The 27953-nt window shown below is 41.9% G+C and overlaps 1 protein-coding gene across 5 annotated transcripts in view; it reads left to right on the top strand.

Moving 5' to 3' along the window:
- The window catches only part of MARK3 (microtubule affinity regulating kinase 3), a 105352-nt gene that overhangs the window by 23041 nt on the left and 54358 nt on the right, over positions 1-27953 (top strand). For all 5 annotated transcript variants that reach the window (XM_034767904.1, XM_034767906.1, XM_034767903.1 and 2 more), the window contains 4 exons: positions 7914-7967; positions 18695-18743; positions 22556-22621; positions 27022-27092. In XM_034767904.1, the coding sequence (XP_034623795.1) occupies positions 7914-7967; positions 18695-18743; positions 22556-22621; positions 27022-27092 (240 nt within the window). The remainder of the gene's footprint in view (positions 1-7913; positions 7968-18694; positions 18744-22555; positions 22622-27021; positions 27093-27953) is intronic.

Here is a 27953-nt window from a genome sequence, read left to right as displayed (position 1 = left end):
TATTGCAATTTGCTTTTAAAATGGTTTAGAGAATGTTAATACCATGGACCCCAAAGGTGGGATGTAGCATGTGACAAAGACCCAAAATGAAGGATGCCTTTTTCCCTTTGATGTAAATCTTTGTTTAACCTCAGTTTTGTGATGTTACATTTCTGAAGAAAATAACTTGCAACAGTAAAAGTGAGGGACCATCATATTTGTGTGGAATTCACATAATTTGGGGACTAAAATAAATGACATCTCTCAAAATGAGGGACACTTAAGAGGTATGTTCTTGTAAGACTAGCGTATAAAGTACTTTGAACTATTTTTGGAGGAAAGAACATATAAATATGAGAATGCATCATTCTACTGCACATATAATCATAGATGCCGTTTCTGAATATCATCCCCAAAGGTATTGCTCAGAGGTATTTTTGAGAGATATTGCAGCTATTTTTGTGGTCATGTACCAGCTATTTTGGTCAGTGATGTTTCTGAACTTTAAGAATAATCAGCATTATGTGCTGCTGGTTGTGCTGTGCCCTCTTGCTGTCAGTGAGATATGCACTGAGAGAAATCCTAATTCCTAGTATGAGGGGTAAAAATGTTACTTTAAAAGCTAATTTACCTTTGAGTCATACCTCTTCCATAGAGTTTTAACGTTTATTGCCACAGTGAAAATACCTCTGTACACTTGAGTTCTGTATTTTAAAAAGCCCCCAACTACCTCATAATAACTCAAGAACTAAAGGGGAAAAAACTACTCATTCATGAAAAAAGTACATGCTGAAGTTAGTTACTAAAATGCTATAGAGACTTTTCAACTATTTCTATATTTTTTCCAACTGTTCAAGTACAACAGACCATAATAAACCATATTCTGAAGAGCTCAAAATAAAACTGAGGGTAAACATATTTTCAAAAGCATCTAAGGGGCTTAGATGATGTCAGCTCCCAAGTCCCATTTTTAGAAGTGACATAAGCACTTGTCATTTAAATGGCATAGCGTTAACATTTTCAGAAGCACCTAGCAGTTCCCAGAGTGCAATTTCATTCCATCTTGATCAACATCCTACCAAGGAAAGAATCAGAATGATAAAGGTATCTGTCATCTGCTGTGAAGTGGAATAGAGCCCAGGCTTCTACTTAGTTCTCTCCTAATTGCAAAGAAATAGGTTAGGTTCAGAAGTTTCAAATTAGAAACTGGTTCCTTTCTGATGTATGAGAGAGCATGGCAGATATTCAAAAGTAATGGTATAGGATCTACAACACTCCTTCAACACTGACCACAATGTCTGGAATTCTTGCAAGTAGGCTTTGTATCATGGGTATCAAGAGTCTCCATTCTGCAGGGCTGGCTGATGTTTTGTCAACCATACTTAGTACAACAGGTAAGAAGAGGGTTTTATCTCTTCCCCAGGATGTCAAGTGTATCTAGGTGTGGCAGAATTTGGTTTTTATCTTTTTCTGTAATTTTGATCATTAATATTGATTTTTATCTTTGTTTATTTTTAACTTTTAATTTTCACAGATGCGGGAAATTAAGGGGGCGTAGGATTAGGGTGATGGTGACAGCAGGGTTGCAAAGGCCTTTCAGCTCAGCCAAAGGACCTGAGACACCCCCTGGGTGCAAGGTGTGGGGGAGGTTGCAGTCCTGGCCCAGCAGAGCAGAGACCCCCAATCAGGGTCACAAGGAGGAGTATGACCGTCCTTGTGACCCTGCTGCTGAATGGCTCCTGCCCAGGGATGGGCGCTGTACTCCTGTTCATGAGTGAGCGAGGGGCTGTGACAGCGGGGCTACAGAGGGCGCTCTACACAGCTGCTGGGATGGTGACACTGGATTCCTGCAGACACTAAGTGTATGAGAGGCTGCACTTGCTGACTCTTACTGTTGGATTTTTTTTGTTGCTGTGTCTGGCTGGTGAAATGGATATTTACCGATGACTGGCAAATCAAATCCTGCCAGCTTACTGGTATCAGAGAGCTTTCTTTGGTGGAAGTAGTGCCATGTGTATGGAGGTGAGAGGTGGACTCAGTTTACAGGACCCAAATCCGTTGAGCCTTTATAGGTGGAATCAAATATCTTTAAATGCTACCCAGAAACTAATTGGAAGCTAGGTTATATCAGAGAACAAATTTAATATGCTTCCTGCAGGAACCACGACTTAATCAGACAACTGCATTTTGTGCCATTTCCAGGTGGTCTTGAGGTGCCAGCCCCATGTACAACATGTTAAATTAATCCAGTCTACAGATGACAAAGCCATGGATCACTGTGCCTCCTGTCTGTATTCAAAAGAGGTCTCAAGGTGTAAATAGCCTTTTTATCTAGGCAAGAGTAATTTGACTGATGTAGTGTGAAGACAAATATATGTCTTGATCACATGCAGGGTAATGAATCAAAGGAGAGAGACTTATTACTCTGTGTATTTGGAGGTTTGTTTTTTTAAAAGGGATGTTTTTCAAGATTTCATAATGGACTTTAGCCCCAGAAAATGGTAGTGAAACTGAACTTTGGTTTTTCACAGCATAATCTAGTAGAATGTACTACCCAATCCCCCCAAAGTTTAAAATTCTTTTTTGTAGTCTACTGGTGACGGCTTACCACTGTTTTACATCTAGAGAGAGGCTCAGAACAAACTTGAATCTGAACACTCATGAACTGTGGAAATATTGAAATGCTGATCTGGTTCTGAACTTCATAGTTCAGGCCTATGTCTGTATATAATGGCCTCTTTGATAGTGAAAGTGGTTCTTTAAGTGCTGGTCTCTATGTGTATTTCACTATGGGCACTCATGCGCTCTGTGTACCTGAGACAGGAAGATTATTGCTAGCAGTGTCCTTTGGACCCTCAGCCTCATGTTCTGAACTTAAGATATAAGGGGCGGTGTGGACCGAGCACCTCTCCAGTTCCTTTCAACTTCCTATGGTCTGAGGGGACCCTTCAGTGTCCACAGCATTTGCTGCATCCTTCAGCACTTACCTGTAAATTTTGTAAATAGTTTTATTTTACAATAGATAGCTAGAATAGATTTGGGCTTGGAGGTCTGTGATGGGGTGCTCTACCCACTGCAGGTATAGCGTCCCCTCCTGGTCTTTCTGGGAAATAGCTCACCAGGTTGACACCTCTCCCCACAGTTGCAAGCCTTTCCTCCTCCTCTCTTTGTCTGCAGCCCCTCTTTTGCTCCAGGAGCTGCTGCGGCCTCTTCATGATTCACCCCTCTGGCTAGGTCACTGTCGTGGTTCCCCTTCCAATTGGGCGCTGGAGGGGGAAGGAAGTCTCTTCTCCCAGACAGGCTTAGGCAGTTTTCCTATGCACTGCCCGACTGGTGCTACTTCCCCATTGACTGGTTGTGGAACCTGGGCCCACCCTCTTCTCTGGGTTCCTGCTCTGGGACCTCTAATCAGCAGTCAAGGTCTGTTCCACCCATACCTTGCTGCATTCCCCTGAGCCCTATCCTAATCTTCTGGCTCTTCCTCCCTTCTCTGGGTCTGCCAGTTTCACTGCTCTGTCCTCCCAGGGAGCAACTGCAGCCTACGTGGGTCTGCAGCCTCCAAACACTCCTCCCTCTTCCAAGGGATTGACTGCAGCTATACCCTTTATACTTGAATTTAAGGAGTACTGTTATCGCCTCTCTTCCTTATTCAGCCTTCCTGTTAAACTTTAATGGCTGTGAACTTAGATCAGTTTGATCCAGCCTTACCCACATACACCCATGTTGTAGGTCTACCCTCTCATATTTACACTGTTTACTTTCAGTTGCTTAATTTATTCATGGTAACATGCATTTGTGCATTTCGTGCTTTGATAGCTCAGATATTTAAACATGTACCAGTATAAAGGTGAGCACTTCTGCTGTTGGACTATAATCTCCACTTGAGAACTGTAAAAGGTGTATAAATTGGCACAGTAGAAAAGGGTGTCTTGTTGGAATCCAGAATCTCTTTCACAATGGTGAAGTCTTAAGTGTATTTAAATAAATGAGATTCTTTGTCAGAAGCAGGCAGTCTGTAAAGAAGTCAGTGGGTTAAGGGGAGCAATTAGGAAAATAAGAACGTTGCTGAGAAGCTAAATGATTTCTGCTCATTGATCTTTGCTGCAGAGGATATTGGCGAGATACCGGCCTTGGAACTGCTCTTTTCTGGCAATAAAGATGAGGAACTATCTAAGACTAAGGTGTCAGAAGAAGAGATGTTGGAACAAATTGATGATTTTAAAAATCAGTAGCTCTCCAGGTTCAGATGGTACACATCCAAGAGTTCTGAAGAAGTCTAAGTATAAAGTGGCTGACCCGCTAACAGAAATATGCAGTGTCTTCCTGAAATGGCTGCTTTTCCCGAGAGTTTGAGGGTAGCAAAGGTTTTACCTATGTTTAAAATAAGGTCTTGAGAGTGATCTGGGGAATTAGACCAGTAAGCCATACTGTGACGGATTGGATCACAGAAACCCCCTTGGGAGCTGCCACCTAATGTACTAAGACTACTTCTATTCCTGTTTTCCCTGCCAGCTCAGGACTCCAGCACCCTGTCTTGCTGAGCCAGACACTCCCGTCTGCTCCAACACAGACCCAGAGTCTGAATTACTTGCCCCACAGCTGCAGGTTTACCTGAAAACAGCTCACAGAAGTGTGCTTGTCTTTAGCACTCAGATGCCCAATTCCCAATGGGGTCTAAACCGAAATAAATCCGTTTTACCCTGTATAAAGCTTATACAGGGTAAACACATAAATTGTTCGCCCTCTATAACACTGATAGAGAGATATGCACAGTTGTTTGCTCCCCCAGGTATTAATACATACTTTGAGTTAATAAGTAAAAAGTGATTTTATTAAATACAGAAAGTAGGAATTAAGTGGTTCCAGGTAGTAACAGACAGAACAAAGTAAGTCACCAAGCAAAATAAAATAAAATGTGCAAATCTGTGTCTAATCAAACTAAATACAGATAAGATCCTCACCAGTTCCAGAATGCTCCCTTTTACAGGCTAATCTCCTTTTAGTCTGGGTCCAGCAATCACTCACACCCCCTGTAGTTACTGTCCTTTGTTCCAGTTTCCTTCAAGTATCCTGGGGGGGGGGGGCTCCTTCGTTAGCCAGCTGAAGACACAATGGAGAGGTCTCCTACGGGTTTAAATAGACTTTCTCTTGTGGGTGGAGACCCCCCTCCTCACCCTGTGTAGAATCCAGTCACAAAATGGAGATTCGGAATCACATGGGCAAGTCACATGCCCATGCATGACTCAGGACTTGCAGGTTGTAGCCATTACCCACATGCTACCTTGAAGGTCCTCAAGTAGACTTCTTATGTGGATTGGAGTCTTCCAAGCTCTTTTGTCTGTTAAGTGCTCCCTGATTGGGCATCTAATTTGCATATTCCTTTCCCAAGAAGTGACCAAATGTTCTAACTAAGGCTACTTAAAAATCAAGCAATTATACAGCCAATGTTCATAACTTTGAATACACAAATGGTGCCTGCATACAACTAGGATGAACATAATCAGTAGATCATAACCTTTACATAGATATGCAGCAAAACCCTATTTCAGTTATATCATACATACATTTATAAGCATCCCCCCCATAAAGCCTTATGGGGTACACTGTCACACATACATCTATTCCTGGCAAACTAGTTGAAATAGTAATTAAAAATAGAATAGTGAACACCTGGAAGATCATTGTATCTAAATCTAACCACTACTGTTTCTGCATAGGACAACAGGCACACTAATCTATTACAATTCGTCAAATGTGTCAGTAAAGTAGTGGATAAAAGAGATTAAGTTGACAATTTTAGACTGTCAAAAGGCATTTGAGAGGGTCCCTCACAAGAGATAGTTAAAGAAACTAAGTAGTCATGCAGTAAGAGGCAAAGTATTGTTATGGATCAAAAATTGATTAGGTGACGTGAAACAGAATAGCATTAAATGGACAGTTTTCGTGGCTAAACAGTGGGGTGCCTCATGGTCCTGTACTAGGATCAGTGTTGAATATATTAAATTATTTGGAAAGGTAGTGAGCCTTGAAGTAGCAAAATTTGCAACTAACACAAAATTATTTGGTTAGTAAAGACCAGAGAGGACTGGTGAGGAATGCGGAACATGACGGCAAATGAAGTTGTGTTGATAAATAGAAAATAATAAAGACTGGAGGAAAAATGTACACTATTCATACATAGGGCTCTACCAAATTCATGGTCCATTTTGGTCTATTTCATGGCCATAGGATTTTAAAAATCATAAATTTAATTATTTCAGGTATTTAAATCTGAAATTTAACAGTGTTGCAATTGTAGTGGTCCTGACCCAAAAAGGAATTGTGTGTCTGGGGGGGGGGGGGGGGGGTTTGTGGTACTATTACTCTTACTTCTGCACAGCTGCTGGCAGTGGCACTGCCTTCAGAGCTGGGCAGCTAGAGAGCAGCAGCTGCTGGCTGGGAGCTCAGCTCTGAAGGCGGAGATGCTCCCTGCAGCAGCGCAGTAAGGATGGCATAGTATGGTATTGCCACCCTTATTTCTGAGCTGCTGCCTGCAGAGCTGGGCCCTCAGTCAGCAGCCGCCACTCTCTGGCCACCTAGCTCTGAAGGCAGCATCACAGAAGTAACTGTGGCATGGCACGGCATGGTATTGCAACTCTTATTTCTACACTGCTGCTGGGGGGACACTGCTTTCAGAGCTGGATGCCCGGCACACAGCTGTCCAACTCTAAAGGCAGCGCAGAAGTAAGGGTGGCAATACTGCGACCCCCTAAAATAACCTTGTGACACCCCCCGTAACTCCCTTTTGGGTCAGGACCCCCAATTTGAGAAACTCTGGTCTCCCCCGTGAAATCTGTATAATATAGGGTAAAAGTACACGAAAGACCAGATTTCACGGTCCGTGACGCATTTTTCATGGCCCTGAATTTGGTAGGACCCTATTCATACATCTTACAAGGTCCTAAATTTAACTTGGAGAAGGGACTGGTGGTATTGTAGGTAGCTCAATGAAATGTCTGCTTATTGTGAGTTTTGTACACGTTTCTCTGGAGCATCTAGTACTGGCCATCATTGGAGAACAGGATACAAGACTAAATGGATTTTGGGTCTGATCTGATAATTTCTATAAATGGGCTCTTTTTAGTCATAAGAAGCTGTCTAACTTATTTTGTACCTCAGTTGAAACAGTGTCTCCCCTTCCTTACTCCCCTGCACACTCTTGATTTGGAGATCCTTTCATGTCTTCTAGTGTGTGGCAGCCTTGGCACTGAATTTTCGCTTGATCAGTTTCAGTTTTTAAGAATTAATTGGTTCAAAAATGTTTGTGCAATGTTTTCAGAGAAGATGGAAACCTGATAAAAGAATGAATGTTTAAATTTGTGCAGTGTAATTCATTTCTTTGTTGTATATAAGATGCCATTTCTCTTCTTACCAAGAAGGGAATAACATTAATAGAATACTAACGCTGAGCACATACATCTTCAGTGAATGGCCAAAGGTCAATTTAACTGCTGTGAAGTTTGTATAGCAATACCTGTAATTTGCTATGAAACTTTTGCTTTTAAAACATTTTCACAGTTTGCCAGTATATAGGTGGTATTTTATAAGATTATAATCTAGAGGAAAATTACTTCCCTGCAATACAGTATTTAGAATTTAAGTTGCATTGCAATACATCTTACTTCCTACCGTTTGAACTTTACTCTGCTGTAATACCATTAAGTGCTGTTTTTTGTCCAATACATCCAACAGAACTGAAGCCTACTTTTATTTTCTTTAGGAGTCATTTGTTCCAAATACTTTTATTCAGAATGTTTTATTAATAAAACTATATCTGTTTAATCTTCTTGATCCGATTTCATGCCTTGCATTTCTAAAACTGGCTTGTAACATGGTTACAATTGTTTAATCAGATCTAAACTGGAAATATTGATCATAAACTTTTTTTCTTCTAGGTTGCAATAAAAATAATTGACAAAACACAATTGAACCCAACTAGTCTTCAAAAGGTAGGCTTCTTTGATTAACTGTTCTTATCTTTCAATTGTACTACAGCTTGTTCCTTTTACCTCTTCCTTCTCCGATTCCTGAATTCACATGCTGTGGTCCCTGAAGCAACATCTACCTCACATTTCATATAAATACACAACTGAGCTACTGCATCTTAATGCTAACTTTCCTTGTAAAAGGCCTGTTTTGGACAGTTTTGCAGTCATGCAAGATGAGCACGTTCTTCAAATAAAGAATGCATACAAAGCTACAAACAGAGACAATTACATGTCTTTTGCCGGTCTTATTTTGTTACTCAAATGGCCTGAACTCTTAAGTAAACTGGAAAAGAGTACATCTGACTTCCTTTGGGTGTTTTTTTTTTCTTCCACATGTGGTCCAACTCAGTAAAAATGGCATCCATGAGCATCTGTTTTGTCTCAGTCACTTCAATAGTCGCTTTGTTAAATTTACAACTGCAAAGTTTGTCTGTGGGCTAAAAGTCAAACCGTGTCTATGCCTCATACATAATCACCAGCAAAAAAGATTCTACAAATTGAAATATAATTCTTTTGATGAGTGAAGTTGGAGGAGAGAAAGCATATTGGCTCATCTATGCTAGCAAGAATAAGTGATAAATGCTACTTTTGTCACTAAGTACACAGATACGACTTAGAGTTGTACACAGGGGGCACACCTGTTAGGCACTTTCTTGACTAAAACACTGATAGCCAAAGGCTTTTTTGTATGTACTTTAATAAAAATGTATGGATTTACCCTATTTGGGTAAGATATAATATCAGGAATTTGTTTTATGTGAAATCAAGCTAAATAACTAGATAACATAGATACTTATTCAGATTTATACAAATAGTAAAACCTTATGCATAGGTGCTCTTATCTAAATTAATGGCACACAAGCAAATAGGGAAAACACACAAGTTTTTGGGGACTAGATGGCTCAACAAATTAAGAGATGGAGTGTTTCATTTGTAAGTTATTTTGTTCAAATTGGCTCAGGTAAACTATGACTGAAAGTCATCATCTCATGGCTTTTTAGCCTCTGTAAAATAGTTTTATTCAATTTTAAGTAAAAAACAAAACACAACATCACAAAAACAACCACCACAGTCCACTTTTTTTGGGAGCTTCAGTGGAAGTGGAGAAAAATGCAAAAATGTATAAATATGCATTAAAACATTTGTGATGCAATTTGTAATTATATGTACATTGGCTTTATTCATACTTTGTATTTAATGCTATGAGTTTTACACTGAAGTTTTTAAATATTGTCATGAAAGTGTATGTCACTTTAAATAAGAGCGGTTACTGCATTGTTGGAAATCTACACATGAAAGTCAAGTGATTTATTAGTTACTCAGGCCTTGGCTACACTTGCGAGATACAGCGCTGTAAAGACTCCCCCAGTGCTGTAACTCACTCCCCGTCCACACTGGCAAGGCATTTGCAGCGCTGCATCTCTGTGGTTGCAGCGCTGCATGTACTCCACCTCTCCAAGAGGAATAGCAAGTATTGCGCTGCCGCTGTGTCGCCAGTGTGGCCGCCCAATGCCCTGTGAATGGCCTCCAGAATTATTCGGCAGTATCCCACAATGCCTGTTCTAGCCACTCTGGTCATCAGTTCAAACTCTACTGCCATGGCCTCAGGTAACCAACCATGTGACCGACCCTTTACATTTCCCGGGAATTTTAAAAATCCCCTTCCTGTTTGCTCAGCCCTGCGTGGCATGGAGTGCTATCAGCGAATCTTTCCAGGTGACCATGCCTCCACGTGCCAAGCGAGCCCCAGCATGGAGCAATGGCGAGTTGCTGGACCTCATCAGTGTTTGGGGGGAGGAAGCTGTACAGTTCCAGCTGCGCTCCAGCCGTAGGAATTACGATACCTTCGGGAAGATATCAAAGGACATGATGGAAAAGGGCCATGACCGGGACGCCCTGCAGTGCAGGATTAAAGTGAAGGAGCTGCGGAGTGCCTACCGCAAAGCCCGCGACGCAAACGGCCGCTCGGGTGCTCCCCCCGCGACCTGCCGATTCTACAGAGAGCTGGATGTGTACTTGGGGTTAACCCCACCTCCAATCCGAGCACCACCATGGACACTTAAGAGCCAGTGTGGGGGAGGGAGGAGAAGGAGGAGGAAAACGGGAGTGATGGTAGTGGGCCGGATGGAGACACCCCGGAATCCCTGGAGCCATGCAGCCAGGAGCTCTTCTTGAGCCAGGAGGAAGGTAGCCAATCGCAGCGGCCGGTACTTGGTGGAGGACAAACAGAAGAGCAGGTTCCCGGTAAGCGTTTTTGTGGGGTTTTTTTTGGGGGGGGGGGAAGGAATTGTTTCGGTGCGGGCTCTTTGGGAGAGGAGGGTGAGGCATGCCTGCCTAGATGCGGAATAGTGCATTGATATGGTTTATCACATCATGGTAATCGGCCTCGGTAATCTCCTTGAATGTCTCATCCAGAACATGTGCAATGCGCTTGTGCAGGTTTATCGGAAGAGCCACCGTGGTCCTTGTCCCAGCCAGGCTAACATGTCCGCGCCACTGTACCACGAGGGGTGGGGGGACCATTGCTGCACACAGGCAAGCTGCATATGGGCCAGGGCGGAAGCCGCATTGCAGTAGAAGACCCTCCCTTGCTTCCCAGGTCACCCTCAGCAGCGAGATATCGTCCAGGACGAACTCCTGTGGAAAATGTTGGGACAGTGTTCAGTGTAGGTGCCCCCTGAAGCTGTTGGCTCTCCCCAAGGCACAGAAACCCAGAGGACAGTGCAGCCTGAAACAATCAGTCCCCCTTATTCACCATTTTGAGGCTCCCGTGGGATATGTGTGCTCTGTTTCGGACGGGACCCTATGTGTTTTCTACTCCTTAAGTGCGGGGGGGAAATCATTACTCTGTCTGGTATAAAGAATGCTGCCTCTGTTAAATGTTGCATTTTGCCTATACAGCTGCATCAACCTTGAGACCTCAGCCGTCCCTCTTATCGCCTGCTCAGAGACTGCAAAGACTTAAGAAGAGACCGCGAAAAAGCAGAGAAGACATGCCGCAAGAAGTTATGCGGCAATCTATTAAAGAGAATGAGAAAGCACAGAACTGGAGGGAGAGAGAAAGGATCCACCAGGAAAACGCAGCGCACCGGTGGCAAAGCACCGCGCACTGGCACAAAGCACTGATAGGCTCATAAGCATCCTGGAGCACCAAGCAGATGCTATCCAGGAGTTGGTAGCCATGCAGAAAGAGGAACAGTAACGCAAACGCCACCCCCCCCTACAGCCCTTGTCCCAAAACTCTTTCCGTTGTGCCCCACTGTCACCTCCAACCCACTTTCCCCAACTTCCGTGTTCTTCACGCCATCCGCTGCCTCCAACACCAGTATCTTCACCACCCAGCCCTGAAAACCACGACCCTTACCCTCTGCACTCAACTCCCATCACCATGCAGTATAGCTGTCCTGAAGTACAGCACTCACTGCACAGCATACCAGACAGGACATACGCGAATCTGTGATTGTACTGTTCCCCACTCCACCCCCTTGTTTCTTTTCAATAAATAAATATTTTTTCTTTTCAATAAATGAATTCTTTGGCTTTGAAAACATTCTTTATTATTGCATAAAGTAAGACTCCTTAGCCCAGGAAATAAACTGGCACTGCAAGTCTGCTTGTCTGCTTAGCAGACCCTGATTCCTAAAGATTGGAACTACTGCACTTCGCTCCCGTGCAGGGCACCGGATATCACTGCTGGTTTTCAGCCTCAAATTGCTCCCTCAGAGCATCCCTAATCCTTGCAGCCCCGCGCTGGGCCCCTGTAATAGCCCTGCTCTCTGGCTGTGCAAATTCAGCCTCCAGGTGTTGAACCTCGGAGGTCCATGCCTGAGTGAAGCTTTCACCCTTCCCTTCACAAATATTATGGAGGGCACAGCACGCGGCTATAACCGTGGGGATGCTGTTTTTGGCCAAGTCCAGCTTCCCATACAGAGATCGCCAGCGGCCCTTTAAATGGCCAAAGGCACACTCCACAGTCATTCGGCACCGGCTCAGCCTGTAGTTGAACCATTCCTTGCTGCTGTCAAGGCTCCCTGTGTAGGGTTTCATGAGCCACGGCATTAATGGGTAAATGGGATCTCCAAGGATCACAATGGGCATTTCAACTTCCCCTACCATGATCTTCTGCTCTGGGAAAAAAGTCCCGGCCTGCATCTTCCTGAACAGCCAAGTGTTCCGAAAGATGCGTGCGTCATGCACCTTTCCGGGCCAGCCTGTGTTAATGTCAATGAAACGCCCGCGGTGATCCACAAGCGCCTGGAGAACCATAGAGAAATACTCCTTCCGATTAACCTACTCGGATCCTAGGTGGGGTGGTGCCAGAATAGGAATGTGTCCCATCTATCGCCCCTCCACAGTTAGGGAACCCCATTTGTGCAAAGCCATCCACTATTTCCTGCACGTTACCCAGAGTCACGGTTCTTCTGAGTAGGACGCGATTAATGGCCTTGCAAACTTGCATCAACACAATTCCAACGGTCGACTTTCCCACTCCAAACTGGTTTGCGACCGACCGGTGGCTGTCTGGAGTTGCCAGCTTCCAGATTGCAATAGCCACCCACTTCTCCACTGGCAGGGCAGCTCTCAATCTCGTGTCCTTGCGCCGCAGGGTGGGGGCAAGCTCCTCACACAGTCCCATGAAAGTGGCTTTTCTCATCCGAAAGTTCTGCAGCCACTGCTCGTCATCCCAGACTTCCATGACGATGTGATCCCACCACTTGGTGCTTGTTTCCCGAGCCCAAAAGCGGCATTCCACAGTGCTGAGCATGTCCGTGAATGCCACAAACAATTTCATGTCGTACTCCTCACCCTCACTCTCACTGTCACTTTGGATCTTAAGGAATAGTTTGACAGCCAAACGTGACGTGCTGGCAATACTCGTCAGCATATGCCTCAGCAGTTCGGACTCCATTTCCTGCAGACAGATCGTGCTGCACAGAAACCGTTGAAAGATGGTGCCAAAGGTGGACGGAAACAAAGGGATTTCTGGGATGCGAAGCGATGCATCACGGGGCATTGGGACAGGACCCAGAATCCCCCGCACCCACTCCCCCTTCCCACAACCCACGGCGCCAGAATGGGAAAAGGTGCTCTGTTGGATACCTGCCCATAATGCACCGCTCCCAATAGCGCTGCAATTGCTGCAAATGTGGCCAAGACAGTGCGCTGGGCAGCTGTCAGTGTGGACAGACTGCAGCGCTTTCCCTACTCAGCAGCATGAAGTCAGGTTTAACTCACAGCGCTGTACATCTGCAAGTGTAGCCAATGCCTCAGAGCACTTTGGAAGAATTGGGGGAGAGATGGAAAGACAAAGAGAGAGATAGTGACAGGTAATCAGGGAGGTTCAGAGCAGCTCTTTTGTGAGTGGTAAAGGGATGGCCAGAGAAAAGGGAGAGGCATGGAGCAGCTAAGGAGAAACAATATCCATATCTTAGTAGAGATCTTTGAAATACGCTATCTGGAGCTTGTACCTTGACTTGCCATGAATTAGTAGCCACTACGCAGAAAGCAAACACTTTGCAGGTCTCAGGATTTAACAAACCAGCAAAACCCAAGGTTAGAAATATGTACTCATTGATCCTTTTCCAGTTTTCAGCCTATTCCTTCTCAATTTCAAACCATTGTTATGGCTTCATGGTTCTCCCTTTCATTTTATTTTTTTATATTTACCGTTCAGTTGTGTAGCTGGTTTTAGTAGTTTGGATTAGATTTAGATTTTTGGAAATTATTGCCACCCATTTCCTTAGTATCTGAAGATCAAATGACCTGTTATTTCTTAAAGGAGAGTCTGGTAGAATAGTGTCAAAATATTGGGATGTAGATGAGATTAACATTAAAGAGATGAAACTGCTAACCTGTTGTTTTTGGTGAATATCCCATGTTTTAAGAGAGTGATGTGATGGAATGATGATTTACTCTTAAGTTATCTTTGCTTGATCATGGATTTCTTGCAATCCCTTTTCAAAAACTTGGGGTAGAAGTGTAATTGTGGAAAACACACATGCCCAACATGAGTACAATTTGTGCATACAGAGAACCAGTTAGACATGTACCTAGTCATCCACACATGCATGCAGCTGCATGTTTAAAGGGGGATAGATGTTTCAAAAGTTTGCTGCATATTGTTTGAAGTTAATCTTTCAGCATCAGGGTTGTGTAGCAGAGTTTATAGCCTGCTCTGAATCAACAACAAAGATGTGCAGTGCAGTTTGCTAAGGTGGAAGCTGTCTCAGCCTAGGAACCTTAGAAACAGATAAAATATTTGGTGGTGATGAGAATGGTACATAGTAGCTAAGCACTGACACTACAGCTGTATATGAGTCATCTTTAGGTGGCAGAGCCAGTGATGGTGATGCTGGCACCTTCCAGTCTACTAGTTTCCTCTCTATATCCATCTCTCATCCCAAATGTATTTTTTTTTCCCCTAGGGACACTTGAGATTGATTTGTGTAAAGACAACTTATTTTCTAGAGCCTAATTACTTTGATAAGGCCACTGCATATTTTAAATTGACTTGAATACTGTACTTCCCTGTTCTTGTAGCATTTTCCCTGCTAGTATTTTTAGATTAATCAAATTTTTCTAAAGGCCATCTCTTGCCCCCCAAAATATAACATGTAATTTTTTGAAAGAGTTTCTGTAGTACAGAAATACACTGTATCTTGGTTAAAATAAAGTGAATCTTGTGTACATTATAAATGCAACAATTTATATGATTTATAACTAGGTAGTGTACTGAAAATTCCTTCCTAATGAGGAACTTGACATAAATAAAATTGCTAAGTCATTCTGGAAAAATACATTAATCAGTTTTCATTTTGTGTGTTTCAAATGTCTTAGTAGGAAAAATAATTACCATACTATAGTGCAAATCACTTATTAATTTATTTTTTTAAGTTAAGTGTCCAAATATATGATGGCTGAAGAACAGTGTGTAGATATTTGGCACTTACAGACCCTTTCCTTTAAGGACTTCAAAGCATTTTACGAAACAGTTAATTTAAACAGTGTCCTTTCTGTGACAGTTTTATCTAAGGTCCATACCTAAAGGATAAGTGTCAGGGTCTAGAAACGTCCTGCCTGTTTGTTGTAACCGCTTGTCTTATACTTGGATTGCGAGTTCTTTGGGACAGTGATGGAATTGAAGTTTGTATAGTGCTTAGCACAGTGTGGTTCTGGTCTCTGATTGGGGCTCCTAAGCACTGCCACAATACAAATAACTAACAGTGTCTCCCACAATGAATCAGTTCCTGGTTACAGATAGAACCAGAACTCCAGCCCCCTTTTCTGATCACTAGCCAACCCTCCAGTGTCCAAATATAGACTTAAAACTTAAACTGACTTTAGGAAAGTTCACAAAAGCCCACATCCTCCTGAACTATTTTTCTTTGTGTCAAGACTGTAAGGGTGTGCTTTTTTAGGCTGGCTGAATTAGTGATCGTAATCTTAATTTTTTGTTGCCGCTTTTGTTACCTCTTGTTTTCACAGTAAGGATCACATGGGTTTTTAGTCATTTTTCACTGAAACTTTTAAAATACCTAATGCTAGCACCATTTTTTATTCTGCTATGTAAATAAGCTCAGGCTTAGTAGAAGTAGTTTGATTCTCAGTGTCTTGTTTTCCAGGTTATTGTGGGGTCCTGTGAGCACTCTGGGGCATGATAGAGAGTCTGTGTACACTTCTCTTGCCTGATGGCTTCTTCTGCTCAGTCCCTCCAGTAACAATTTTGCTTAGTTCTTCCCCTCTATCCAAGAATGCACATTCCTTAAATTAGCAAAGGTGAACACATTGATGTGTTACCACATTTGATTAACAAACAAACCTAGTTCTCTCATATCTTAGCATAGTTGCTGTTGTGTCTGCCACTCTTATTTCTTTCTCCTTGGTCTACTTCATCAGTGGTGAAACACCCGGTTATGCACAATTAGGATTATTCATGCTCAAAGATGTTTGTGCCATTCAACAGGAATGGTACAAAGGATTTTCTTTTCCTCGGTTTTGTTGGCTCTTATTTTTGTTTCTCACACCCTAACCTTTTTTTAATGTAAATTATTTTAATACCCATTGAGTCATAGCTGCAGCTGCTACACCCTGCAGATTTCAGGACACATTTAGAAAGGGAAGATATTAATTTTTTAGAATGTGTGGATAGATGTGAGTTGAAGGAAACTTGCAGTAGCACTACTATGTTCTTATTTTCATCCATTCTTGTTATCTCTGACTTAGTCTGCAGGATTCTGTAGGCACGGAGCGGTTACTTAGTTTTGTCCATTTTGTAATGTAGTATGTTTTCCATTTAGATCTTTCTTTATTGAGCATACCATAGCCTTTTAATTCACTAGTGTAGCTGTAAGGCTAGGGTTAGATTTAAAAAAAAAAAACCAAACAAACCCCACTTGATTGCTTCCTTTCTTGTCAAGCCAGAGCAGCTTTCACAAAATAATCAAGACTTGAGAATGCCAACCATCTGGAGCCTTGGGATGATGTGAGAGGATGTGAACAGTTTGCAACTGATTACAACATACTTCACTGCCTAAAAAGATGATTTCTTGTGTCCCCTTCTCACAAGCCTCCTGAGAATGGGCATTTGCAAAATAAAAGGGAATATACATACAATAGCATTTGTATTTCAGTGTTCTCGTGGTGATGTCTATCTTATATTTAGGTTGTCTGTTAGAAGAAATGAGAATGTTTATGGCATTCATAATTCAAGTTTTTGAAGGCAGTACTACATATTAAAATAACATGACCTTCATGTCAGTTTTTCAGTGTAACAGAAAATAAGTGCACAAAGTGCAGAGAGAAGAGAAAGGAGAACTTTGCCTTTTTTAATTTAAGAAAACTATACATCAATAAGACTTTGCCTTAGTGTAATTTGTTATCTTGGCTACATATCAGAAAATTGAGACTGATTCTTATTTTGATATTAAAAAAAAAAAACCAAAACCCTAGCCTAACACAGTGTTTATATAGGGTGTCAAATTTGAACATTATACAACTTCTAAAAATATTCTTTTATAAGAAGGGTCACATAGCTTCCCATTTCCCATATAGACTCTTCCTCATATAGGTAACAAAGTTACCACTTGTGGAATTTCCATTTAATAGTCCCATCATGTGGAGGCGTGGTTTGTATGCCTCTCCCCACAATGGAACTGGCCGGCAGTTGACCCGTCCTAACCCTGCATACCCCTCTGAGATCTAATTAAGGTCCTCTCTACTCATGAAAATGAAACAAAAAGGACATTTTATTTAATCAGAATGACTCTAGAGGTGAGCCATTGCCTGAAATTCATGACCAAATAATACCCTACTTGTCATAATTGAAGGGAGATGCTATGGATTTTGTTTTCTGTCATTCATTTTGCTAAGTAAATGTAGTGTTCATGAAAGGTATTGGATTGACATCCCAGAGGCCAAAGTTGGCTGTCTAGCCACAGAACAAATACAGCATAGGCCATGACAAAGCAAATATCATCATGAATCCCTGCAACTGTGCCTCAATTCTTACTTGGAGGGACCTTCCTCTAGGGCCAAGAGGGAGATTCTCTCTCACCTTTCATAAGAACGGCCGTACTGGGTCAGACCAAAGGTCCATCTAGCCCAGTATCCTGTCTACTGACAGTGGCCAATGCCAGGTGCCCCAGAGGGAGTGAACCTAACAGGTAATGATCAAGTGATCTCGCTCCTGCCATCCATCTCCACCCTCTAACAAACAGAGTCTAGGGACACCATTCCTTACCCATCATGGCTAATCGCCATTAGTGGACTTAATCTCCATGAATTTATCCAGTTCTCTTTTAAATGCTGTTATAGTCCTAGCCTTCACAACCTCCTCAGGTAAGGAGTTCCACGAGTTGACTCTGCGCTGTGTGAAGAAGAACTTCCTTTTATTTGTTTTAAACCTGCTGCCTATTAATTTCATTTGGTGACCCCTAGTTCTTGTATTATGGGAATAAGTAAATAACTTTTCCTTATCTACTTTCTCCACATCACTCATAGTTTTATATACCTCTATCCTATCCCCCCCCTTAGTCTCCTCTTTTCCAAGCTCAAAAGTCCTAGCCTCTTTAATCTCTCCTCATATGGGACCCTCTCCAAACATCTAATCATTTTAGTTGCCCTACCTGATTAGTGCTTGCTTGTTGGCAGTATTATTAAAAAATTGTGCTTTTTGTGATGTAAACAGTTAATGTTGACCAGTAACTTGATTGTGACTAGCAAATAGTTACTGCTAAATCGTCCGAGAGCTATCTTAAAATAAAATCCTTTAATACACCATGGTATTGCCAGTATTTGGAATATGAAATGCTGCGGTAAGTATGACCTTCATAAAGAATAAATGTAACCTTTTAATGAAACTTATTAAAGTGAACTGGATCAGAACCAATTACCTAGAGATTAAAGCCTTCATTTATCTCTTGAAGAATCCAGTGTCCCTTTAGAAGAACATTTTTTTAGAGCTGGCATTTTACTCCTCTTGTCTGCAAAAAGCTTATTCGGTCCATTTGAAAGTGAAATATATAATATTCCTGTGTTTCTCACATTTACTCTATCATTTATTAGGATTAGGTATAGAACTCTAAACATTAGCTATAGAACAAAATAATCAGCTTCTTAGAAAGGAATGAATGGTAATTGTTTTTTTTGTCACTAGTTTATTTGATTTCCTATTATCTTTTTCATTTCAGCTTTTCAGAGAAGTAAGAATAATGAAGATTTTAAATCATCCAAATATAGGTATTTCATGTTTTCCTAACATGTTGGTTCTGTGTAACTATCTTTTTAGAAGACTGCTTGTTTTTGGAGTGATTACACATGTCCATTTTGCTTTTGGTGTGCGTGAGCTCCAGTGCACAGTTGTCAGAGTTTTTTCCCTTAGTGATATCTGGTGAGGCAGCATGAGCACCCATTGCTGCCTCTCATACCGCAGGCAGGCATAAAGAGCTGTACCTCCCCAGGGTACAGAACAAGCTGGCGGACCACCTCAGCAGGTGGCTTCACAGCCAGGAGTGGTCCATTCACCCAGACGTCACGATTTCAATCTTCCAGAGCTGGGCTTTTCCCAGATAGACTTATTCGCCAGGCGACACAACAGGAAGTGCCAGCAGTTCTGCTCCTTCCAAAATTATAGGGCAAGCTCCAGCACGGACGCATTTCTCCTCCATTGGGGAGGTTCTCTCCTATACGCCTTTCCGATCATACCAATCGTTCACAAGATCTGGAGAGAACTAGCTCATATCATATTGATAGCACCAGCCTGGCCCCGTCAGCACTGATACACATCTCTCCTAGACATGTCTGTGGAAGCCCTGATCACCCTGCCGCTCTTTCGGGACCTTCTGACACAAGATCACGGTCGTCTTCAACATCGGAACCTCGAGTCACTTCACCTCACAGCATGGAAGCTCCATGGTTGAACCTGATAGAGATTTCCTGTTCAGTCCAGGTTAGACAGGTCCTCCTTGGCAGCAGAAAACCCTCTGAGAGCCACATACTTGCTTTCCTCCCAAAGGTTGTGTCAGTTTCACATTAACCAGGACATCTTTCTCCTGGTATTCTACCCTAAGCCTCATTCCAATGGCAGGGAGCAAAGGCTCCACTCTCTGGATGTCCGCAGGGCACTAGCCTTTTACGTCGAGAGAACAAAACCGTTCAGAAAATCAGTCCAGTTATTCGTGTCAGTGACGGACAGAATGAAAGGTCAGGCTGTGTCATCACAACACATCTTGTCATGGATAGCATCCTGTATTCGTGAGTGCTACAACCTGGCAGGTGTTCCTGCATCTCCAATCACTGCGCACTTCACCAGGGCACAGGCTTCATCAACAGTGTTCCTGGCTCAGGTTCCCACTCAGGAAATCTGCAGGGCAGCAATGTGGTCCTCCATCAATACTTTCGCCATACACTATGCGATTACCCATCAGGCCAGAGATGATAGAGCAGTGCTCCAATCAGTGGAAGACTCCCACCCCACCACCTAAACTTGGGCTTGTGAGTCACCTGATTGGAATCGACATGAATAAGCACTCGAAGAAAAAACAGTTACCTTCTCGAAACTGTTGTTCTTCGAGGTGTGTTGTTCATGTTCATTCCAATATCCATCCTCCTTCCCCTCTGTCAGAGTAGCTGGCAAGAAGGAACTGAGGGGGTGGCAGGTCAGCAGGGATCAATATTGAGCTCCATGAAGGTGCAACTCCAGGGGGCGCCCGGACCGACCAGATGGATGCTGCTATGGGAAAAATCTTCCGTACATGTGTGCGCGCACACACACTTGATTGGAATGGACATGAAGAATACATCTTGAAGAACAATAGTTACAAGAAGGTGAGTAACCATTTTTTTCTTACTAATCTTTTTCCTAAAGCCTCATGATAACAAACATAAGGAGAGATTGCACCCTCTGGACACTAGAAGAGCTTTAGCGTTTTATTCAGATCATACTAAACCTTTCAGATCTTTGTCTCAGTTGTTTGTTGCGCTTGTGGACAGAATGAAGGGCAGTCCTGTTTCCACACAAAGGAATTCATAATGGATACCCATTTGTGTTTGTAACATGAAGCCGCCAGAGAGATTGTTGAGTCATTTGACTAGGTCCCAAGCAACCTCAGCAGTATTTTTTGCCAACATGCCCATATTAGACATTGGGAAAGAGGCAACGTGGATATCGTGTCACATGTTTGCCTCTCACTACACTATCGGCAATCTAAAGACAATGCTAAATTTGGACGAATGGTCCTTTGGTCCTGTTCAAATAGTTTCCGAACCCACCTCCAATTGGAGCTGCTTGTGAGTCACGTGCAGTGGAATGGACATGTGCAATCACTCTAAGAAAAAGGTTACTAACCTTTCCGTAACTGTTGTTCTTCAAGATGTGTTGCACGTGTCCATTTCCATGACCCATCCTCCTTCCCCTCTCTCTAGTAAGGAACTGAGTGGCGGGGGGCAGCTTGGCCTTTTATGCTTGCATGCAAGGCACTTGAGGGCACTCATGCCACCTTGATGGGAACTGTTAAGGGAAAAACTCCCTAGCTGTGCACTGGAGCACGCACACGGCTACAGTGGAATGGACGTGCAACATATCTCAAGGAACAACAGTTATGGAAAGGTAGTAACTGTTTGTTTTTAAAAAGTTAAAGTGGTGGTGTATGAGTCTAATGAAGGTTCTGCATCATGGAGCCCACTTAAAGTGGTGATAGGGAGATAAGTGTTTTAATGTAAGGGCATTTCATTGGCTGCATAGACTTGCCTTGCCACACTGATGCACTACTATATCTGAGAAGTGGTTTTTAAAGAGGAGGAAAAAGAATACTTATTGCCTGGGACCCCGTGTATAATGTGATTATGCAGTCACACAAATTACTGAAAATTGTTCTTTGTGACTTTACTGCATAATTGTGCTCCAGAATCCAAGCTTTCACTTAAATAAAATTACAAAAAATCTACACCCATGGGAGAGGAGAGAGCACTCAGAATGTAAAATTAATTTAAAGCGATACAGTGTTGTCTTTTGGATTCTGTAGACAATAGTTGAGGCAACAACCTACCCTGTATGTAATACGCCTCTACCCTGATATAACACGACCCGCTATAACACAAATTTGAATATAACGCGGTAAAGCAGTGCTCTGGGGGGATGGGGCTGCACACTCCGGCGGATCAAAGCAAGTTGGATATAATGCGGTTTCACCTATAAGGCAGTAAGATTTTTTTGGCTCCCGAGGACAGTGTTATATCGAGGTAGAGGTGTATACAGGGCTGGTGGAAGGATGTTTCGCGCCCTAGGCGAAACTTCCACCTTGCGCGGCCCCCCCCCCCCCCCCCCCCCCCCCCCCCCCCCCCGCCCCCCCCCCGCCCCCCCCCCCCCCCCCCCCCCCCCCCCCCCCCCCCCCCCGCCCCCACGCCCCCCCCCCCCCCCCCCCGCGGCAGCTCACCCCTGCACCGCCTCTTCCCCGAGCACGCCGTCGCTGCTTCACTTCTCCCGCCTCCCAGGCTTGCAGCGTCTAAGCTGATTGGTCCCACCCCTTGCTGCAGGCGGCCCTCCCCACGCTCCACTGCCCCAGCTCCCTCCGCCTAAATGCCGGCGGTGACCAGGGCGGCCGAAGATCCAGCCGCTGCGGTCGCCGCCGAAGAAAATGGTGCCCCCCAAAATCCTACCACCTTAGGCGACTGCCTAGGGCGCCTAAATGGTTGCACCGGCCCTGGGTTTATATACAAATTACTGTTACCCAGTGCTTTGTTTTTTGGGAGCTATGCTTAAATTAATTGATTTTTTTCACTTGACCCTAAACTGAGTATGTTTCAAGCCAGAATTGTACATTCATAATAGTTTGACTCAGACTACAACTACTGATAAAGCATTTAAGTTATTCCATTTAGAAGCATGAAATGGAAATAATTGCTTTTATTAAGAACTTTTAAGAAAAGTTGTTTTGATATTGTCAAGCAGCAGTAATCTATTTGGAGAGAATCTTCCGCAAAGACTATCCAAAAACTAGACTCCTATAATTGGTTGTAATCTTTGAGTAAATAACTGCTCTTTTTTCCTGTAGTGAAGTTATTTGAAGTAATTGAAACTGAAAAAACTCTCTACTTAATCATGGAGTATGCAAGTGGGGGTAAGTATTTTCCTTTTATGTGATATAAATGTAAAGAAATTGCCAAATGATACTGAAGCTTTCTTTTGTAATACTCCTTAAAACAAGAAACAATTGATTTCATGATAGTGCAACATTTCAGGTGAAATGTTAGTATTTTGGGAGGCATTTTCTTAAAGCTGTACAATTTTTTAAGTAAGCCAAGCTTTATCCAGAGGGAATTTTTTTTTCATTATTTTCATTGATCAGTCCATCATGGTGGTAATAGCAAAATAAGGATATTCACAACAGGCAGGAGTTGGCACAATAGTTGGTTTCACTGATGTAGTATTTGGTAAAGTTAAGTATATATTCAAATGTAGTATTGTATGAAGTAATAGCATATAACATTCAGGTGGAAAAGTGTAGCAAATCTATTTGCCCTTGCATTTTAAATCACCAGTACTTCAACATTGCACTTCTTGTTTTTGAATGTTGGTGACATATGAACTATTCTGATTAAAGTGGCTCTCTTTAATTAAAGTAAGATCCACAGTTACCAAAATCTTCTGGACTCTTCATTTTGACTGTCACATGGGCCGCTTCACCTGGAATGGTCCCTTGAAAAATTTAACTACTTGTGCTAAACAATCTGTTCCACCTTGTACTTAGCACTGAGTACATTTCCCAAACCTGAAGAAGAGCTCTCTGTAAGCTCAAAAACTTGTCTCTCACCAACAGAAGTTGGTCCAGTAAGATATTATCTTCCCCCACCTTGTCTCTGTAACCCCTCTCTTTAAGTTCCTCCACTGACTCCCCCTTTTGAATAATTAATTCCCAATTCTTGAGCTAATGTGAAGGTTTTCTCAGTGTTTTCCGCTATTCGTAACTATAGCTAGAATCAAGGCATTTACCCTTCTGGATAGCTAAAAATGGTTAAATTTCAAAATCAGCGGGTGGAAATCACACAAATATTTGAGGCATATCTTCAGTTTTGCTGGGGAGACATAGAGGTTTGTCCTTCAAAACACAAGAGCCGAGTTTCACCATTGGGTCCCACTGCATATGTGCAGCATATCTGGGGTATCATGATGTGGTTGCTTATATAAACTGTGTTCTAGCCGTTATATTTGAGCTCCTAAGAGCCGTAGATGCATAGACTAGTTTTGTCTAAATGGGGCTAATGGTAGGGAAGGGCATAATAACATAAGAACGGTCAGATCAATGGTCCATCTAACCCAGTATCCTGTCTTCTGACAGTAGACAGTGCCAGATGCTTCATAGGGTGTGAACCGAACAGGACAATTTATCAAGTGACCTATTCCTTGTTCTCAAGTCCCAGCTTCTAGCAGTCTGAAGTTTAGGGATTCCCAGAGCATGGAGTTGCATCCCTGATCATCTTGGTTAATAGCCATTGATGGACCTATTCTCCATGAACTTATCTAATTCTTTTTTGAACCCAGTTATATTTTTGGGTTTTGCAACATCCCTGGCCCTGAGTTCCACAGGTTGACTACATGTTGTGTGAAGAAGTACTTCCTTATGTTTGTTTTAAACCTGCCGCTTATTAATTTAATTGGATGACCCCTGATTCATGTGTTATGTGAAGGGGGTAAATAACCCGTTCCTTATTTACTTTCTCCACCCCCATTCAGGATTTTATGGACCTCTATCATATCTCCCCTCAGTCTAAGCTGAACAGTTCATCTTTTTAATCTTTCCTCATATGGAAGCTGTTCCATACCACTGATCATTTTTGTTGCCCTATTTTGTACTTTTTCCAATACCAAAATATATATTTTTTTGAGATGGGACAAACTGTATGCAGTATCTCTCCCTTTCGTAATGGTTCCTAACATTGTTAGCTTTTTTTTGACCTCTGCACATTGAGCATGCTAGTGTATGTGCACCTCTCCCTTCTACTTGATAGTTTTTGACTTAAAAGTGAGGTCATACTGCCCTCTAGTGACTGGCTTACAGAGGATAGAAGGCCTAAAACTACTACAGATAACTGAGGGCATGTCTACACTACAGATTTAAGTCGATCTATGTTAGGTCAACTTATACCCACCGTAGTAATTACTGCTGTGGTTTGTGTCCGGACTAACCTCCTTCTGTCAGTGGTGCGCATCCTCAACAGGAGTATTTCCACTGACTTAGAGGGGCAGTGTGGAGGGCTGAGAGGCTGGGCTCTCAGCTCCGTACACAGCTTTCTCCTCTGTCTCTCTCTCTTCTCTCCCCCCATCCCCTCTGCTCTTGGCTACATTCTCCCTGCCAGGAGCCCAGCTGCACCCTCAGGCTCTTGGCTACCTGGCTACTGAGCTCCCAGTGGGGAGCCGGGAGCCCAGGCAGCAGTCCTACTGAGAGGAGAGAGCCGGGAACCTGGGGACAACTGTGCTCTAGCTGGAGCCCTCTATTTGCCCTGGCATGGCAGCCCAAGCTGTAAGTCTGGCTTTCTTGTCAATTTCACGGTTCCAACAGGGAGCTGTGAAATTGACAAGAATGACAGCTAACAGCTGATGTAAGTAACCTGCAGTGTCTACATGGACACTGTGTTGCCCTAACTACACTGATGTAAGTCCTATGCCTCTTGTGGAGGTGGAATTATTATGTTGGGTACTTGCATCCCCAAGAACAAGGCTGTAGCATAGACACACTGACATAATTGAGGTCAACATAAGCTGCCTTACATCAACCTAATTCTGTAGTGTAGACCAGGCCTGAGACGCTCCTTTTAGCTGAAATGAGAGAGCCCTGTGTGTTTGGCACAGAAGCCATTAGTACTATTATATGCTTATGCAATATGCTACATGAAAATGTAATAGCAGATGACTATGTGCCAATATGGATTCAGTTCTGAAAATTCCCCTTCATCTACATTTTAGTCATCAGTCTCAACTTAAATCCAATATTCAGTAACTCCCTCAGTTATTTGAACTACTGTTTTTCTCTGCTTTTGATAGTCCCGAAACATTTAGAAAAACAGGGTTGAATTTTATCTTTGTCTGGCCCCCTGCATTTTTATGAATTTTTATTTACTAATACTTTAAAAAGAAATAGCTGTAAGATATATTTCAGGGAATTATCACTGACTGTGGTATTTTAACTGCTACTCTGGAAAGCAAAATATAATTTGTTCAGAAAACGAAAACTTATAAAATCATTCATGCACGCTCCTTTTGTCATATCTTGGGTTCTTTATTGTAGTCTGTGCATGCTATACTTAAATCAGTTTGATTTGATTCCATCTTGTGACTTTTTCAAAATTAAAAGTACTTTTAATGATATATTTTTCCTTTTTTGAAGTCATAATGTGAAAAATGTTCTTACTTATCTGAGAGTATTTAAATGTATATTTAAATATTAAAATAGTGATTTGATCTTTGAACTTCTAAAATCTTAGATTATTTAAACTAAATGATTTATTTGTACGTAAAGACCTATTTATGTATGTGGAAGCATTACCTCTTCCATATCTAATGCCTACAGTTTTTCAGTAGAAAAACATTTGTCACACTGTGACAAACAAGTCGATATTTCACTGGATAGATAGCAACATTTAAAAACTAGTCTAGTAGGCTAGTTATAAAATGCCAGACATTAATTGACTGTTTCTTTAAAAATGCAGCCCTTTTCAATTTTTCTTCACTACTGTGTCCTTCAAATGTCCCTTGTCATGTTGCATTGTTTCCTTTTCATTTTGGAAGTCTTCCAGGGACCTGTTATGCCAGGATGCTTTTCTTCAATGTCTTATGTATGATATTTAAATTGTGGCTTGCTTCATCACATCAGTCTGTGTTCACTTGGATGGTTTTTATAATGAAGGCCCCATTTTATTTTAACCCCAGGTTGAAACAGGGATTTCCATCATTGTAATATAATTTTTATACACTTAGATTCTATATTATAACACTGTGAGGCTACAACCATATTTACAAGATCCTTTAAACGTTTTTGTACTGTAGATGAGGCTTATGACAGTCTATCTCTGTGATACAGCAGATATTTTTCTAATGGAAATTTGAAAGGAATTCAGGACTTTTTTTTGCAAAGAAAGGCATGCTGCTCATTTTCTAACATAAATAATTGAAAACAAATATTTTGCCTACATTTAGTAATCCAGATAATTCTTCTTAAAGTCTTTCTTGTCTCAGTGAAATTATGACATAGTAGTAAATCACTCTTCTGGGCTCTTGTCGTGAGCCTTTTGCAAAAATGAAAAATTAGTGCCTTTTTATGATTGATTTTTCACATGAATAAACAAACATTCTAACTGAAAACTGAAATCTCAAATTTAGCTCAAATTTCTGACATTTATGTAGCTCATACAATATATGTTACTCTTACAATTACAAAACTAACCCTAGATTTTGAAATTAACTAGCTAGTATTTTAAGATATTCAACAGTTCTCCTTTAATCTTTGATATGTTTCAATTGCAGGTGAGGTATTTGACTATCTGGTTGCACATGGAAGAATGAAGGAAAAGGAAGCAAGAGCTAAATTTAGACAGGTATGTATGATAGACTAACAGCTCTTAAGTCCTCAACTTTAGCATTAAAACACATGAAAAAATAATTAACAGTGAGCTTTCCCATGGTGCTTTCAAGCACGCTCTGTTGCTGACTTTTTGTTGCATTAAATAACAGGGAAAAACTAGTAGATTCCTGTAAAAAGTGAATCTAGAGTGCTAAAATATGCAACAATTAAGGACAGGGATGTCAGCAGTACAACATGTGATGTTTAATCCAGTTCATGTAACAGTGTGTCGACATAAATGACGACATAAACAATAATGAATATGGATAATAAACTGAAAACTTATTTGCAAATGTGCTGTCATTCCCCGGCCTTATTTTCCTTACCAGCTTTTATTGATGATCTATTCCATGGCGCACAATCTGTGGACAATGATCTAAGAAGAAAGATCAGGAGTTAACTTCATTTTAAAAATCTGATAGCCCAGAGGCAACAAGCACAACAGTTGAAGGAGATCATATAATTTTACACACAGCCTAATGTTTCAATTATGTTAAGGAAATTTTGCATGAAATAAATCTCGTAACATAAATGGACGCCTTTATGATTGTCTGTTCTGTCTTGAATAGAATAGTGTGTGCACCATTAGTTATTTGGGAAACAGTGGAAATGTAGGAATCACTCACTTATTCCCTGTATCTAATATTTTAATGTGTGTAATACATTTCTGTGGAAATGTACTGTGCAGAGAAGTTTTACTGATATGAACAATAACCTCACTAAAGTAAATGTGACAGTCGCAATAAACACTAATAAGAAAAAAGGACAGTATTATTTAGGACAGCTTAACCCATTATAAGGAGGCAAAAATAAAATCAATAAATGAAAGCATTAT

The sequence above is a fragment of the Trachemys scripta genome, chromosome 4 (assembly GCF_013100865.1).
Source record: "Trachemys scripta elegans isolate TJP31775 chromosome 4, CAS_Tse_1.0, whole genome shotgun sequence".
In the NCBI taxonomy this organism is placed as follows: domain Eukaryota; kingdom Metazoa; phylum Chordata; order Testudines; family Emydidae; genus Trachemys; species Trachemys scripta.
Note: the sequence above shows the minus strand (reverse complement) of the source record. Positions and strands in the feature narration are given on the sequence as shown.